Below are 17,124 nucleotides of genomic sequence, written 5' to 3' on the forward strand. Positions count from 1 at the left end.
GGTGGTTATTGCCTAGACCATTCTTTGTAATAGGGAACAAGAGTAGGATACCTCAGTTCTATCATTCCTTCTGCATCTGTTAGAATTCTTCTATAAGGAAGATCTTTCCATCATCAACTATTTGGTTGCCTTGAAATTTGGTTGCCCATATGAAAAAGTCAGGATAAAAGCTTGATTCTTTCCCTTATCAGTTTTCAGAATACTGAGTTTGTGCCCTCACAACTTCCAAAGGTGATAATAAAGTATTTAAAATATATGATTATGAATTAATGGATTTTAAACATTTTTGTGTGTTTTAATCCACCAACAGTACTTTTTTTGTAATGTCGCTGATAATTTGAACATCATACTTATGCTGGTCTCATAAAGTGAGTTGTGGGATATTCCTAGTATTTTTTTTTCTTAGGAGAGTTTATTTAAAGATAAAATTTAAATATAGGTAAAGGCACAGGTATTAAATGCATAACTTGATGAGTTTTGACAAACTTATACATCCATGTAACTAATACCCAGTCAAGGTATAGGACATTACCATTATCCTAGAAAGTTACCTTATGCCTGTTTGAGCCAATTACACTTCCATATGCAACCAATGTTCTGCTTTCCATCACTAACACAGATAAATTTCGCCTGTTCTTAAGTTTCATATAATTAGAATGTACTCTTTTGTGTCTGGCTTCTGTCATTCAACTTGATGTTTCTGAGTTTCATCTGCTGTGTTGTTTTTAATCATCAGTTGTTTATTATTTATTATTGATGATTAGTGTTCCATTGACTTAGTCTATGGATTTTTTATTTGTTCTCTGATTATGTTTTTTTGTTTTTGTTTTGTTTTGAGATGGAGTCTCGCTCTGTCATCCAGGCTGGAGTGCAGTGGTGCAATCTCAGCTCACTGCAATCTCTGCCTCCCGGGTTCAAGCAATTCTCCTGTCTCAGACTCCCAAGTAGCTGGGACTACAGGTGTGTGCCACTACACCCGGCTAAGTTTTTGTATTTTCAACCTCTGCCTCCCAGGTTCAAGTGATTCTCGTGTCTCAGCCTCCTGAGCTGGGATATAGATGCCTGCCACCATGCTCAACTAAGTTTTGTATTTTTAGTAGAGATGGGGTTTCACCATGTTGGCCAGGGTGGTCTCAAACTCCTGACCTTAAGAGATCCACCTGCCTGCCTCCCAAAGTGCTGGGATTAAAGGCATGAGCCAACGTGCCTGACCTATCTGTGGTGAGTGTTTTCAATTTGAGGATTCTAATACATGTGTAATTATATCTCATTGTGATTTTAATTTCCACCTCCCTAATGACTAATGATCTTGAGCATCTTATTTGCCTTCCATATATCTTCTTTGGTGAATTATTTTCAAATCCTTTGTCCATTAAAAAAAAAGTCACATCGTTTCCTTGTTTTGAGAGTTCTTTATATAGTCCGGTTACAAGTCCCTTATCATATATGTCATTTTCAATGAATTCTCCCCGTCTATGGGTTGTATTTTCATTCTGTTAACAATATCTTTTACAGAAGTTTTAAATTTTGATAAAGTCCAGTTTATCTTTCTTCTATGGATCATGCTTTTGGTATTGTGGCTAAAATATATTTACCTAACCCAGGATCACTTTCTCGTATGTTTCAGTCTAGAAGTTTTATAGTTTTAGGTTTTACATACAGGTATATGATCCATTTTGAGTTACTTTTTGTATATGGTGTGAGGAATGAAGTCCAATATTAATATTTTCTTTTATGATTAGTGCTTTTCTTTTTTTTTTTTTTTTTTGAGACGGAGTCTCGCTCTGTCACCCAGGCTGGAGCGCAGTGGCCGGATCTCAGCTCACTGCAAGCTCCGCCTCCCGGGTTTACGCCATTCTCCTGCCTCAGCCTCCCGAGTAGCTGGGACTACAGGCGCCCACCACCTCGCCCAGCTAGTTTTTTGTATTTTTTTTTTTAGTAGAGACGGGGTTTCCCCGTGTTAGCCAGGATGGTCTCGATCTCCTGACCTCGTGATCCGCCCGTCTCGGCCTCCCAAAGTGCTGGGATTACAGGCTTGAGCCACCGCGCCCGGCCTGATTAGTGCTTTTCATGGTCCTAAGAAATCTCTGCCTGCCCCAAGGTGGCAAAAAAAAATTCCTGTGTGTGTGTGTGTTTTTTTTTCAAGAATAAATGTTTTTAGCCTTTACATTTAGATCTAAAATCCCTATCAAATTAATTTTTATGTATAGCGTGAAGCAGAGTTGAGGTTCATTTTTCCATATTTGCTTTTCCAGTGTTTTAGCATTATTTGCTGAAAATACTTTCTTTTGGCCCCTACTGAATTGCCTTGGTGCCCATCAATAGTATTTCTTAGAAGATAAAATACAATAAAAAATCTACTATGACTCACACCTGTAATCCCAGTACTTTGGGAGGCTGAGGCAGGAGGATCACCTGAGGCTAGGAGTTCATGACCAGGCTGGGCAACAACATGGCAAGACCCTGTCTCTATTTAAGAAAAAAAAAAAAAAACGTACTCTGAGCAACACCCTCTCTTTTGGGAATTCACGGATTTAAAAAATAATTTCTGAAAACTTACAGTATTGTAGGCAATGATCTGGGAAAAGGGGATTTGAAAGGTAAATAAGACAGGTCCTCTTCCCTCAGGAGAAGCAGTCGTATGAACAAATTAGGGTAGAGGGTGTGGGAAACACTGTGGTAGAAATTGTGTTCTCTTTGTCAGTGGCACAAAGCAGGAAGAGATCAGCTCCTCTTGGGTATATAAGGGAAAGTATCTTAGAGGAGGTATTTGAGCTGGTCTTGAAGAATGGGGGAAATTTTGGTGGGGAGAAAAGGCAGGCAGGGAGATGAGGAGAGCATTTGAAGCAGAAGGAACAGCATGGGCAAGGGATGGGGAATGTGAAAAAGCCTAGGACATTTAGGGACTTTTAAGTACTTATTAGATATGTTGGTCTGATTCTCAAAAGAAAAATCTGGAGTTCCTTTGCTAATTTTCTTTTCTTGACAACAGGGTAACTAAATCCAAGGAATTCACCATGTACCCTTTGATGGTGGGGGATCTTTTAACTGGATATTTTGGAGGAGGCTCTCTGGCCAAGGAAGTCTCTATTTTTTTCTAATCTAGGCCAGCTATCATTGATTCCATATTAAAAGTAAACTTAATTTGCTACAGCTTTTGGCCCAGCTAATGGTGAAAGAATAGGAACTCACCACTTCATTGATGGCTTTGACTAGGTAAAGACCTTCCTTATAAAAATAAAAGAGTCTAATGATACCTGAAACAGAAAAATAAGTAAGAATGTAAGACAGACAATTGAGCTGAAGAGGAATTGGAATTTTTTATATTTGACTTTGTGAACTTACCATCATGAGCTCGCTCATTCTTAGGCCTCCTTCCCAGCCCCTCCACTGCCTATGCTGTTCTTGGTCTCCCTGTCTTCCTCCACCCCTCACTTGAAATGTTCAGGTTGCTTTCCTTCCTTGGGTCCTCTCCACCTACCCCAACTCCACCGGCATCTCCCAGATGTCTCCTGTAAGACATGGGCTACATCCATCCACTTGTTGACTCCTATCTGTCTGAGTGTACCATCCCTTACTGCTTCACACCATTATCCAACTGTTTGCTGCAAATGTACTGTATTCCGCTTGAGAATTCATGGATTCTTTGAGGGAAAGGATCATAGCTCACTGTTTGATGTGTCTTGCCTCTCAATCCCAACAAGCTCCTCATGCAGTTAATTTTGTTGAATTAATAAGTAAATATGTTAATCTAATTCCCATTTAACCTAATGGCTCCAGTATACAAACATCACCCATCATGACTTCTTACTTCTTTCTTGAGGTGCCTCCCACATACTTATGACTTGCCTTTCTACACTATAATATAACCTTGTAAAGGCATCTGGCCCACTATAGGTGAACATCTAACTCAACCCAATACAGATTCATGGGATATCGGATTCATGCCAACAAACGTGCTAGGGACATGAAGACAGTCTACCTTCAGATTCATCATATTGAGGGCTACACAGACTTGAAATCAACTAGTATAATGTAGTGTGACAAATGTGATCCTATCTTTACATCAAATTCCTTCTGAGTATCAACATTCCCACAGAGATATATCCCTAGATGCCTCAAGTCTGCACATGTTCAAACGGAATTCTTCAACTCACAGAACCCTGAAATCTTATTTTCCCATAACTGTTATCAAGAAATGGCATCATAATCCACCCAGTTATCTAAGGCACAAAGGTGGAGGCATTCTTCTTCACTGCCCCCCAGCATACTTTCCCACTACTTGACCCATATGCATATTCCATCATTCCCTAAGTTTCTCCATTAAATATTCCTTTCATTTTTTAATGAAAAGAATGAAAGGCTAGAGGGAGCCTAGCTTTTGGGGGGCAACCAAGAGTAACAGCTCACCTATCTAGGACACTGTCTTTTTATTTTGAATTAATTTTAAACTTACAAAAAGGTTGCAAAAATAGTAGAGTTTCTTTGTATCCCTTGTCTTGTTTCCTCTAATGTTAACATCTTACATAACCACAGTACACTTTTTCTTTTTTTTTTTTTTTTTGGAGCTGGAGTCTTATTTTGTCACCCAGGCTGGAGTGCAATGGTGCGATCTCAGCTCACTGGAACCTCCACCTCCTGAGTTCAAGCGATTCTCCTGCCTCAGCCTCCCGAGTAGCTGGGATTACAGGCACCCACCACCATGCCCGGCTAATTTTTTTTTTTTTTGTATTTTTAGTAGAGCCAGGGTTTCACCATGTTGGCCAGGCTGGTGTCAGACTCCTGATCACAAGTGATCCACCTGCCTAGGCTTCCAAAAATGCTGGGATTACAGGCATGAGCCACTGCACCTGGCCTTCCTTTTCATTTTAACAGCCCCTGCCTTGGTTCTGCTGTTCAGAATTTTCTCTCCTCAATGACTACAATAGTTTTTCTGCCTCTCATTTTGCCTTTTTCAAACTCCTGCCAGAGTGCCCTTCTTAAATGCCAGTCTGGTTAGGTCACTCTCCTGCAGAAAGTTCTTCAGTGCACCTGTGCTGGTTGAGCAGAGCCTGATGTCTAGAGAGATGCATGCCTTCACAGATGATCTCCAAGTGAGCAGGCACTTTCCACTCTGCCTGCCACAATATGACACAGCCACCTCACTCACTTCCAGCCAATGCTGACATCTGCCTTCTCATCCTCCACAAAGCAGGAAAGCTCTTCATATCCACAGGTAACAGTCTGTTTCCAGTCTGTTTCACCCAAACATAAGGACAGGCTAGAGGGAATCTAGCTTTTGGGGGGCAACCAAGAGTAAGAGCTCACCTATCTAGGACACTGTCTACAGTTTTCCATACTATACTCCCCATGGAGGCCTCGTTCATCCTCAGGCTGAGGGAAAAAGAGCAAGCTCTGGTTTGTATGAGAGGACTGCTGAGTGCTGGAAGGGTGTGGACTCCAAGGTCATACTGCCTGGTTTGAAGCCTGACTTTCCATGTTACCTCAAGTAAGTTATTTAACTTCCATAAGTCAGCTGCCTCTTCTGAACAGGAATAAAAAATTGTACTTCCCCTCTAGGGCTGCCGTGAGGATTAAATGGTCTAGCACATGTGGAATGGTAGAACAGTACCTGACCCACCATACCTGTTCTGTACGTATAGTTACTATTACATGACCAGGGAGAAGTCTCCATGCCTGGCCCCACTCATACCTCGAAAGGAGATTAAACTGAGAACAGTCTACAGGTACCTGTAAATTAGGCTAAAAAGAAAGATGAAGAACAATACCCATTTCATCCACAGGAGCAATAAGTATTTCATTCCCCAAATCTGTGGCCCAGATGGAAGTGACATCAACCTTAAGCTTCTCCCATGCATATATTTGTTTAGCATTGTACAGATTATAAATTGTGAATCCTTTGGCTCCTCCAATAAACACATAGTCTTGGGAAACAGCCATACAATTTGGCATTTTGTTGAGCTGGGAAAACAAGGAAAAATATTATTTTCAGTTGTCACAGTCTTCAAATAATATGAGTTAGCTTTCAGAGACAGTCAGGGGCCCTTCCTAGATAATAATAACATTTCCTGGCTGGGCGTGGTGGCTCAAGCCTGTAATCCCAGCACTTTGGAAGGCCAAGGTGGGCAGATCACAAGAGATCAAGAGTTTGAGACCAGCCTGGCCAACATGGTGAAACCCCATCTCTACTAAAAATACAAAAATTATCCGGGTATGGTAGCATATCCCTGTAATCCCAGCTACTTGGGAGGCTGAGGTAGGAGAATGCTTGAACCTGGGAGGCGGAGGTTACAGTGAGCCGAGATCACGCCATTGTGCTCCAGCCTGGGCAACAAGAGTGAAACTCTGTCTCAAAAAAAAAAAAAACCCCGATAAAACAACATTCCCAAACATAGTGCTCATCTAAAACTCTTGCCTAAGCATCAAGAAATTCATAGTATTTCACTGTTAGGGCAAAGAGAACAGAGAAAACAAGGGAGTTGAGAATAAATGTATATTCACAACACTAGGCATGACCACAGGCCCTGTACTTTATTCAGCTAGTGCACTGTGGGAAGAATGGTAGCCAAGGCACTGGCAGATCCTCAGCCATCCAGCAAGAGAGTAGATTAATACATTAAGAAGATTTTTCGGCCGGGCGCGGTGGCTCAAGCCTGTAATCCCAGCACTTTGGGAGGCTGAGACGGGCGGATCACGAGGTCAGGAGATCGAGACCATTCTAGCTAACACGGTGAAACCTTGTCTCTACTAAAAAATACAAAAAAACTAGCCGGGCGAGGTGGCGGGCGCCTGTAGTCCCAGCTACTCGGGAGGCTGAGGAAGGAGAATGGCGTAAACCCAGGAGGCGGAGCTTGCAGTGAGCTGAGATCCGGCCACTGCACTCCAGCCTGGACAACAGAGCGAGACTCCGTTTCCAAAAAAAAAGAAGATTTTTCAGTAACAACCACTGAATATAAAAGAATAATATTCAATTAACCAGAATGCCCCATATTTCCCCCAGGCAATTACCAGATCATTTTAATCAACATCAGCATGCTTCTAATCTTTCAAAAATGCACTGACTTACTGAATGCAGCTTTCTTGTAGGAATTCCTTCCTGGATCAGGGGCTTTGATTTATTAACACTCAACTGAGAAACAGGGGCTCCTGGTCAACTGCTTACTCCATACCTGGATTTCTCCAAGTGGAGGGAAGACGGTGGGCTGGATCTGGCTGCTCTCAGCTTCCCTCAATGCGTTCCTTTCTTCAATAATTTCCCAAGACTGGTCAAACAGAAGGTTCACCAGCTTGTTGATCATTCGATAAGGCTGAGGCAAGGAATCCAGCTCCTCATTTGGATCCACGAGGACATGATCCTCTTCATCCTCTTTAGGCCAGTCCTTCTCTGTTGGGGGTGGCACCTCCAATGGTCCCTTTCGTGTACCAATGGGGTGCCTTATCTTCTGGGTCTGACTTCCTCTGGGGAATGACATCACAGAAGGCGGCACTGGGAATCTCTACGAAACTCTGAAAAGCTGATAAGAGAAGTAAACAAAGGAATTCTGGAAAAAAGGAAACAATGAGAAGATAGCACACCATCCTTTTCTAGCACAATAGCCAATAGGGACTGTTTATTCCACAGACTGGCATTTTCCTTAATTACCAGAGGACTATTACCACATTATTAGGATATGCTCTTCATATTAGTAAGGACATTAGAGGAGGCAGGTATTTTCCAGGCCAACCCTAGATGATGTGTACTAAGAAGGAAAGAGGAATTTGATACCCTTGTTGATAGGAGGGCAGATGTCTTTCTGTCCCAAATACAATTCACCCTCTCTCCTACAACTTATGCTTTCTCCTCATTCCTTTCTCTCTGCAGATGGCTGTGCCCAAGCCAGGTGGGCAGTGAGCCACAACTCTCCTCCCTTTCTTTCCTTCACCCCCAATCAGATGCAGATCAAGCACTCCCAGTCCTGACTGATTTGTTCCCTTTTCTCCTTTCCCACTATTGCTGCCCAGGAGTTCTGCAGACACAGTGCTCAGGGCCCATGAGATTTTTCAAGACCCTCCAGAAATGTTTGAGATATTAAAAAAAGAATTGACCAAAATAAGACCCATGAAATTCCACTTCTGTCTGCACCACAGATTTGGGGAATGAAATACTTATTGCTCCTGTGGATGATAATTAAATATTTACAAAAACATTTACAGTTTATTAGCTCCACTCTGTGTGTGTGTGTGTGTCTGGGTGTGTACACACACATATGTATACATCAACTTATAAATATATGAAAGTCTGTATATGTATACAAATAAAGTTCATGTCTACAAGAAGAGAATGAGTAATCTTTACTTCAGAAAACTCAAAATTGTAGGGCCTGTGGGGTGGTTCATGCCCATAATCCCAGCACTTCAGGAGGCCAAGGTGGGAGGATTGCTTGAGGCCAGGAGTTGGAGACTAGCTTGGGAAACATAGCAAGATCCCATCTATACAAAAAATTTAAAAATTAGCTGGGCATGGTGGTATGCATCTGCAGCTATTTGGGAGGGTGGGGTGGGAGAACCTCTTGAGTCCAGGAGTGTGAGGTTGCAGTGAGCTAAGATTGTGCCACTGCATTCTACCCTAGATGACAGAGTGAGACCTTGTCTCAAAAAAAAAAACCCTCAAACTTGTGCAATATAAAAAGCCTTTCATATGTTACAGTTTTCTAAAAAATACTTAATGTAGAACATGGGATACATTTTAAGGTGCTTAATATATAGTGGAGTAGGGTCTTGGACTGTATGAGTGCCTAGGGTCATGAAGTCTTGTAAAACCCCGCTGCCACCGTCATCTTTGCTTACTGGCTGGAGTACATTTGTGATGCTTTCAATGTGTGAGTATGAAGACACTAGCTGACACTGGGGAAAGAACCACTGAATTAATTAGTGGGGAGAGTAAGCTGAGCTCACAGAGGGCCAAGAATAATGCCTATTTCTACCAGCAAGACTGGAAAGCCTCATAATTCACAGGGATTATGTAGAGTACTCTGAAAAATCTTGCCTCGGTAGTGGGAAAAATTAGCCCTAGAATAAATGCTCCTCTGTTATCACCCATCAAATCTTAGAAGTTAGATAATCAAACTATGTCTAAGTAACATACTGCATCACAGAACAAAGTTCAAGAATATTTAGAGGAATATAAAAATATCCAGCATTCAATGGAGTAAAATTCACAATGTCTAGGATCCAGTAAAGAAATTACTTGGGCTATAGAAAAGCAAGAAAATATAAGCCATAATAAAGAGAAAAATTGATCAACTAAAGCTGAACCAGAGTCAATACAGACACTAGAATTAGCAGACAAAACAGTTACAACTTTTTCCACAAAGTTATAAAGTTATAACTGTTATATCTATATCTGTATGAGCTTTTAGAGACACAGGTACAAGGTCTGAGATGAAAAATACATTAGATTAGATTAACATGAAGATTTCAGAGGAAAACAAATTAGATGGGGAGAAGAAAAGATTAGTGAACTTGAAGACACGGCAACAGAAACAAAATGAAACAAAAGAAGAAAAAAGACTGAAAAAAGAGAAGAACTGAGGTGTGAGGTCATTTGAAGTGGCCTAATACAAGTGTGACTGAAATCCCCAAAAGAGGGAAGAAACAGAAAAAAAAAAATTGTAGAAATAATGGACGAAAATTTTCTAAATTTGATTAAAAGTATAAACCCACAGATTTGAGAAGAAAAACCATATAAAAATTATGGATAAAGACAAAATGTGAAAGCAGCCAGAAGAAAGACATGCCATGCACCGAGGAACAAAGTAAAAAATAACAGCAGACTTATTGAAGGAAACCATGTAAGTGAGAAACAGTGAAGCAACATCTGAAAGTACTGAAAGAAAAAAACTTGTCACTCTGGTATTCTATATCCAGAAAACATATTTTTCAGAAAATTAAAGTGAAATAGACCCTTTTTAGACATACAAAAATTGAAAGAATTAATCATCAACAAACTAGCATTAAAATAAATAATGTAAAAGAAAGGCTTTTAGGCTAAAGGAAAAGGAACAGGGTATAGTAACTCCCGCCTATAATCCCAGAACTTTGGGAGGCTGAAGTAGGAGGATCACTTGAGCCCTGAAGTTCAAGACCATCCTGGGCAACAAAGGGAGAAAAAAAAAATTTTTAATTAGCCAGGCGTGGTGGCATGTGCTTGGAGGATCACTTGAGCCCAAGAGGTCAAGGCTGCAGTGAGCCATGAGAGTGTCACTGCACTCCAGCTTGGGTGACAGAGATCCTGTTTCAAATTAATTAATTAAATAAATAAAAGAAAATGGTATCAGGTGGAAATAGAAATTTACATAAAGAAGTGAAAAACACTGGATGCATTAGGTAAATTAAAAGATTTTTCTTATTATTTCTTATTATTTAAATATCTTTAAAAGACATTTAAAATGCTTAAACAAAAAATAAAAATGTAGTGTAGGATTAATAACATATGTAAAGAAAAATGTATGACAATAATAGTACAAGGGCTAGGAGTGGAGAAACGGAAGTATACTAATATCACTTGAAGGTAGGCTATGCTAGGTTAAAGATGCATACTCTAAACCCTAAATTAACCACTAAGGAAATAAAGAGTTACAGCCAACAAAAGCGATAAAACACATAAAAATACTTTAAATTTAAATACTTAATTTAAAAAAGCAAAAAAGAGGAAAAAGGAAACAAGGAACAGACGGGACAAACAGAAAGTAAATAGCAAAACCTAACCATATCAATAATCACATCAAATGTAAACACTCCAATCAAATGATAGAAGTTGTCAGAATAGATAAGACTCAATATATGCTGTGTACAAAAACCCCACTTAAATATTAAGACACAAGTAGGCCAAAACTGAAAGGGTGACCAAAGGTATACTATGCTAACACTAGTCAGAAGAAAGCTGGAGTGACTACGTTAATATCAGACACAGTATATTTCAGAGCAAAGAATATTACCTGCGATAAAGAAGTTCATTTAATAATGATAAAGGTGGGCTGGGTGTGGTGGCTCACGCCTGTAATCCCAACACTTTGGGAGGCCGAGGCAGGTGGATCACGAGGTCAGGAGATCGAGACCATCCTGGCTAAGACAGTGACACCCCATCTCTACTAAAATTATAAAAAAAAAAATTAGCTGGGCGTGGTGGCAGGTGCCTGTAGTCCCAGCTACTTGGGAGGCTGAGGCAGGAGAACAGCGTGAACCTGGGAGGTGGAGCTTGCAGTGAGCCGAGACTGCACCACTGCACTCCAGCCTGGGTGACAGAGCAAGACTCTGTCTCAAAAAAAAAAAAAAAAAAAAAAATTATAAAGATGTCAATTAGCTGGGTGTGGTGATGTGCACCTATAGTCCTAGTTACTTGGGAGGCTGAGGTAGGAGGATTGCTTTAGCCAGGGAGGTCGAAGCTGCAGTGAGCCATGATCACACCACTGTACTCCAGCCTGCATGACAGAGCAAGGCCCTGTCTCAAACAAAAACAACAACAACAACGACAACCACCACCACCACCAATGTAAGTTCACACAAAAACCTCTACACAAATGTTTATGACAGCTCTACTTTATAATTGCAAAAATGGTAAACAATTCAAATGTCCTTCAACAGGTTTATCAATGGATAAACAAACTGTGGTATATCCATATCAGTAATAAAAAGCAAAAAACTATTAATCCACACAACAACATGGATGAATCTCAAAGACATTATGATGAGTGAAATAAACCAGTCTCAAAATTTATATGCAGTGTAATTCTATTTATACAGCATTCTCAAAAATGCAAACTGAGTAATGGGGAACAGATCAGTGTTTGTCACGAGTTATAAGCAGGGAAGGGTGTTATTCAAAAAGGACAGCATGGCTGGGCGCGATGGCTCATGTCTGTAATCTGAGCACTTTGGGGGGCCGAGACGGGTGGAACACTTGAGGTCAGGAGTTCAAGACCAGCCTGGGCAATATGGCGAAACCCCACCTCTACTAAAAATACAAAAATAAGCTGGGTGTGGTGGTGTGTGCCTGTAATTCCAGCTACTCAGGAGGCTGAGGCACAAGAATTGCTTGAACCTGGGAGGCAAAGGTTGCAGTGAGCTGAGATTGTGCCGTTGCACTCTAGCCTGGGTGAGGGAGTGAGGCTCTGTCTCAAAAAAAAAAAGGAGAGCATGAGCGAGTTTTTTGGAGTTATGAAACTATTTCATCAGTGGAAAGAAAAATGTAAAGCTGCCTTATCTCCAGATTATATGCTTATATAGGACATCTGATGAAATCTACAAAAACATTTTCTAGAAATAATAAATGAGGACAGAAAGGTTGTAGGATACAAGTTCAATATACAAAACTGATTGTATTTCCATGTACTGGCAACAACAAACCAAACACTGAAATAAAAATACCATTTACAACAGTATCAAAAACATGAAATACTTAGGGATAAATCTGACAAAAGATATATAAAACCTGTAACTGGGCTAGGCAAGGTGGTTTGCACCTGTAATTCTAGCAACTCAGCAGGCTGCGGTGGGTGGGAGGATTGCTTTGAGTCCAGGAGTTCAAGGTTGCAGTGAGCTATGATCACGTTGCTGCACTCTGGTTTGGGCAATACAGCGAAACTCCCTCTCTGAAAAACACCCACCCATATACTGAAAACCATAAAATATTGCTGACAGAAATTAAAGAAGACCTAAATAAATGGAGAGTGTGATACCTTATTTATGAATTGGAAGACTCAATTTTGTTAAAATGTCAACTCTTTTCAAATTCATGTACAAATTCAACACAATCCCTGTGATAATCCCAGGTGGCTTTTTTTTTCCAGAAATTAAGAAGCTAATTTTACAACTCATAATTGGAGGACTAACACTACCTAATTTCAAGACTTATCACAAAGCCACAATATTCAAGACAGTGTGGAATTGGTATCAAAATAAACAAATAGATCAATGAAACCAAATAGGTAGTCCTAAATTAGATGCAAACATATATGGAGAACTTATTTTTGACACGGGCACAAAGACAATTCAGTGGAAAAAGGATATTCTTTTCAACAAATAATGCTGGAGCAGTTAGATATCTCTATAGGAAAAAACTGAATGCCGATCCCTACCTTGCACCATACCTTGCACCATTAACTCAAAGTAAAATCATACACCTAAATGTAAAACTGAAAACTATAAAACTTCTAGAAGAAAACATTGGCAATCTTCACTTAGACAAAGATTTCCTAGACATGACATTAAAGTATAACCTAAAAAAAACAAACTGGTCATTTAAACCTTTTCAAAAATAAACTTATATGTCTTCAAAACACACTGTTAAGAGAATAAAAGGTAATCCTCAGACTGGGAGAAAATATATGTGCAAGTCACTTATCTGATAAACTGCTTGCGTGTAGAGTATTTTTAAAACTCTCAAAACTCTCAAAAAGAAAAAACCTGGCCGGGCATGGTGGCTCATGCCTGTAATCCCAGCACTTTGGGAGGCCAAGGCAGGCAGATCACAAGGTCAGGAGATCGAGACCATCCTAGCTAACATGGTGAAACCCCATCTCTACTAAAAATACAAAAAATTAGCTGGGCGTGGTGGTGGGCACCTGTAGTCCCAGCTACTCGGGAGGTTGAGGGAGGAGAATGGTGTGAACCTGGGAGGTGGAGCTTGCAGTGAGCCGAGATAGTGTCACTGCACTCCAGCCTGGGAGATAGAGTGAGACTCCGCCTCAAAAAAAAAGAAATAACCCAAATTTTAAATATGTGCAAAAGATTTGTACAGATACTTAACCAAAGAAGATATACAGATGGCAGACAGACTCATAAAAAGATGTTCAGCATCATTAGTCATTTGTGAAATGCAAATTAAAACATGAGATACCACTACATATATATTAAAATGCCTAAAAAGATAGACCATACAAGTGTTGTTGAAGATGTACAATAAAAATGCTCATACACACTGTTGGGAAACCAAAATAGTACAACTGGTTTGGAAAACAGTTTGGCAAGTTCTTAAAATGCTAATGTGGAGGCCAAAGCAACTCCATCTTGGATGCTAATCCTCCATGTTAACTTCTGATTATCCCCAGTTCCAGAAAAACCTTTAAGATTTCCAGTTGGGCTCATTCCTTGTGTAAGAGCACCACTTACTGTAAATATTGCCCTTAGGTCAAAACAACCTTGATGTTATCATCCTTGCTATAAATTCTGCCCTTAAGCAATTATCTTACACATTCCTTCTGAAGCACCTTTCTCTATAGTACAGAAACCCAGGGTCTGGTGGATAATGGCAGGGATCCACCATCTTGTCTTGCTTCCTGAGACACAGACATGGCTTCTGTTTGTAAGTCCCTATTAAATGTTTGTTTCTGAGAAACTGGGTATGTCAGCCTCTTGCTTTGGCCTCTCAGCTTTCTCAGACTTTTGGGGTTTGCATAGGCCTCTCCACTGCAGGACAGTTAAACACACACCTACCATCATATCCAGTCATTCCATTCTTTTTTTTTTTTTTTTTTTTTGAGACGGAGTCTTGCTCTGTCGCCCGGGCTGGAGTGCAGTGGCCGGATCTCAGCTCACTGCAAGCTCCGCCTCCCGAGCTTCTCCGCCATTCTCCTGCCTCAGCCTCCCGAGTAGCTGGGACTACAGGCGCCCGCCACCTCGCCCGGCTAGTTTTTTGTATTTTTTAGTAGAGACGGGGTTTCACCGTGTTCGCCAGGATGGTCTCGATCTCCTGACCTCGTGATTCGCCCGTCTCGGCCTCCCACAGTGCTGGGATTACAGGCTTGAGCCACCGCGCCCGGCCCATTCCATTCTTAAGAGTGGTAGAAGGGAACTGAAAACATATGTCCATACAAAGACTTGTACACGAACAGTCATTACAACTTTATTTGTAGGAGCCCCAGAGTGGAAACAACCCAATGTTCATCAATAGGCAAACAGATAAGCTCTCACACATTGTCAGTGGTAATACAAAATAGTATAGCCACTTTGAAAAACAGTTTGGTAGTTTCTTGCAAAGTTAAACATACCATATGTTTCAGCAATCACATTCCTGCGTATTACACTAGGAAAATTAAAACTTATGTTTCACATCAAAATCTGTGCTTAAATATTTATAGCAGCTTTATTTATAATTGCTTCAAATTAGAGACGACACAAATGTACTTCAGTGGGTGAATGGATAATGAATTATAATACATTCACACTGTGGAATAAAAAATTACAAACTACTGATGTGCACAACATAATCTCAAATGCATTATGCTAAGTAAAATCAGAAAAGAAAAGAAAACGCTACATACTATATGATTCACTTTATATGATATTGTGAAAAAAGCTGAATTGTAGGTATAAAAAACAGATAAGGCCGGGCACGGTGGCTCACACCTGTAATCCCAGCACTTTGGGAGCTCGAGGCAGGTGGATCATCTGAGGTCAGGAGTTCCAGACCAGCCTGACGGTGAAACACCGTCTCTACTAAAAATACAAAAAATCAGCCGAGCGTGGTGGTGCATGCCTGTAATCCCAGCTCAGGAGGCTGAGGCAGGAGAATCGCTTGAACCCAGGAGGCAAAAGGTGCAGTGAGCCGAGATTTCGCCATTGCACTCCAGCCCTGAGCGAAACTCTGTCTCAGAAACAAAAACAAAAAACAGATTACATAAATCTGTGTTTAGAAGCACCCTGTGCTCACCTCTATCATCTAACATATCTCTGTATTGTACTTATCAGTTTACTGTGTTCCTTATTAACTTTTACCCTAGGACTAGAGTTCAGCACAGTGGTTGGTATATGGCCAGCACTCAATACATTCTTATTGCTTGCAGAATTTCCCTGACCAGGGCCATGCACTTAGAGAAAACTTCTGGCTCTCTTCCAGGCTCTTTCCTCTGCAAAAAATGAGTAACCCATGGGGCCAAGGAGATATGCTCACCCAAAGCCTAGTTTCCCTCTTTTGGAGTCTAGACCATGTTCAGGGTACCAATACCCTTGGAATTTACTGCCCAAATGACACCATGGCCTGCATGAGCCTTTCTCAGCTTTCTCCTGAGGGCAAACCCAGCTGCTGCTGTGAGCACTCTTTGATCTGAAAGGTGGCCAAGGCAAGGCTGCTTGCAGGGGTCTGGGCAAAAGTTGGATGTGGCTTGGAGTATCAGGATGGTATGCAAGGCTCCTGGCAGGGAATGCAGGTGGGCACCAGAAACCAGAAAAGAAAGGGAAGTGGGAAAAGATTGGGGGCCATTTCTCCCCACATTGCCATATTCCAGCTGTGTTTCCAGGTGTTCTAAGGAGTCTAGGAATTCTGAAAATGAACCTGGCCTTCTACATCACTATGAGGGTTTATTTGTCAATGTAGGAAAACAGACTATATTTTACTTAACAATTTGTTACTTGATTTATAACTAAAATATTTAAACATGCGGTATGCTGGACTCCATTTGTACTCTTACCCAGGGCCTGCAAATGTTATGAGCTGGCGTGACCAAGAGAATAAGGATTACAAAAATGTTGACGTCATTTTATTTTATTTTATTTTTTTGAGGCTGGAAAGCAGTGGCACAATCTCGGCTCACTGCCACCTCCGCCTCCTGGGTTCCAGAGATTCTCCTGCCTCAGTCTCCCAAGTAGCTGGGATTACAGGTGCCCGCCACCACGCCCGGCTACTTTTTTTGTATTTTTAGTAGAGACAGGGTTTCACCCTGTTGGCCAGGCTGGTCTCGAACTCCTAACCTCAGGTGATCCGCCCACCTCGGTTCCCAAAGTGGTGTTGGGGTTACATACAGGCGTGAGCCACCGCGCCGGCCGACCTTATTTTGTGGTTATAGAGGGTACATTTTATAAAATTACTGCCACGGAGTGGGTGAGGCTCCATTTCTTCAAGCCGCACAGAACGAATGTTCAGCGGTGCAATTTCATTGCAATCTATTTTTGCTTCACTTTGCTCACAATGACTCTTTTAGGGATTACCTCAGGTAACAATCTTCTTTCAGTGTTCAATAATCCAAGCAGAAAATTCTCTCACTTCATCCGGCTCTCGTGCTAGGTTCACACTATGAATTGGCTTATCTCTGCCCTAACCGCTTCCTTCACCATACATGGAGCTGGTGTAGCTCAAGGGAAAGAGGCACG

General features: G+C 41.1%; 1 protein-coding gene across 1 annotated transcript in view; it reads right to left on the minus strand.

The window, feature by feature from the left end:
- The window catches only part of WDR93 (WD repeat domain 93), a 49,952-nt gene that overhangs the window by 32,493 nt on the left and 335 nt on the right, over positions 1–17,124 (minus strand). The window contains exons 2-4 of the mRNA XM_033189046.1: positions 7,170–7,514; positions 5,769–5,961; positions 3,193–3,257 (exon numbers count right to left, since the gene is read on the minus strand). Coding sequence (XP_033044937.1) covers positions 3,193–3,257; positions 5,769–5,961; positions 7,170–7,472 — 561 coding nt within the window. The 5' untranslated portion in view covers positions 7,473–7,514. The remainder of the gene's footprint in view (positions 1–3,192; positions 3,258–5,768; positions 5,962–7,169; positions 7,515–17,124) is intronic.

The sequence above is a fragment of the Trachypithecus francoisi genome, unplaced genomic scaffold, assembly GCF_009764315.1.
Source record: "Trachypithecus francoisi isolate TF-2019V2 unplaced genomic scaffold, Tfra_2.0 Lachesis_group3, whole genome shotgun sequence".
Taxonomy (NCBI): Eukaryota; Metazoa; Chordata; class Mammalia; order Primates; family Cercopithecidae; genus Trachypithecus; species Trachypithecus francoisi.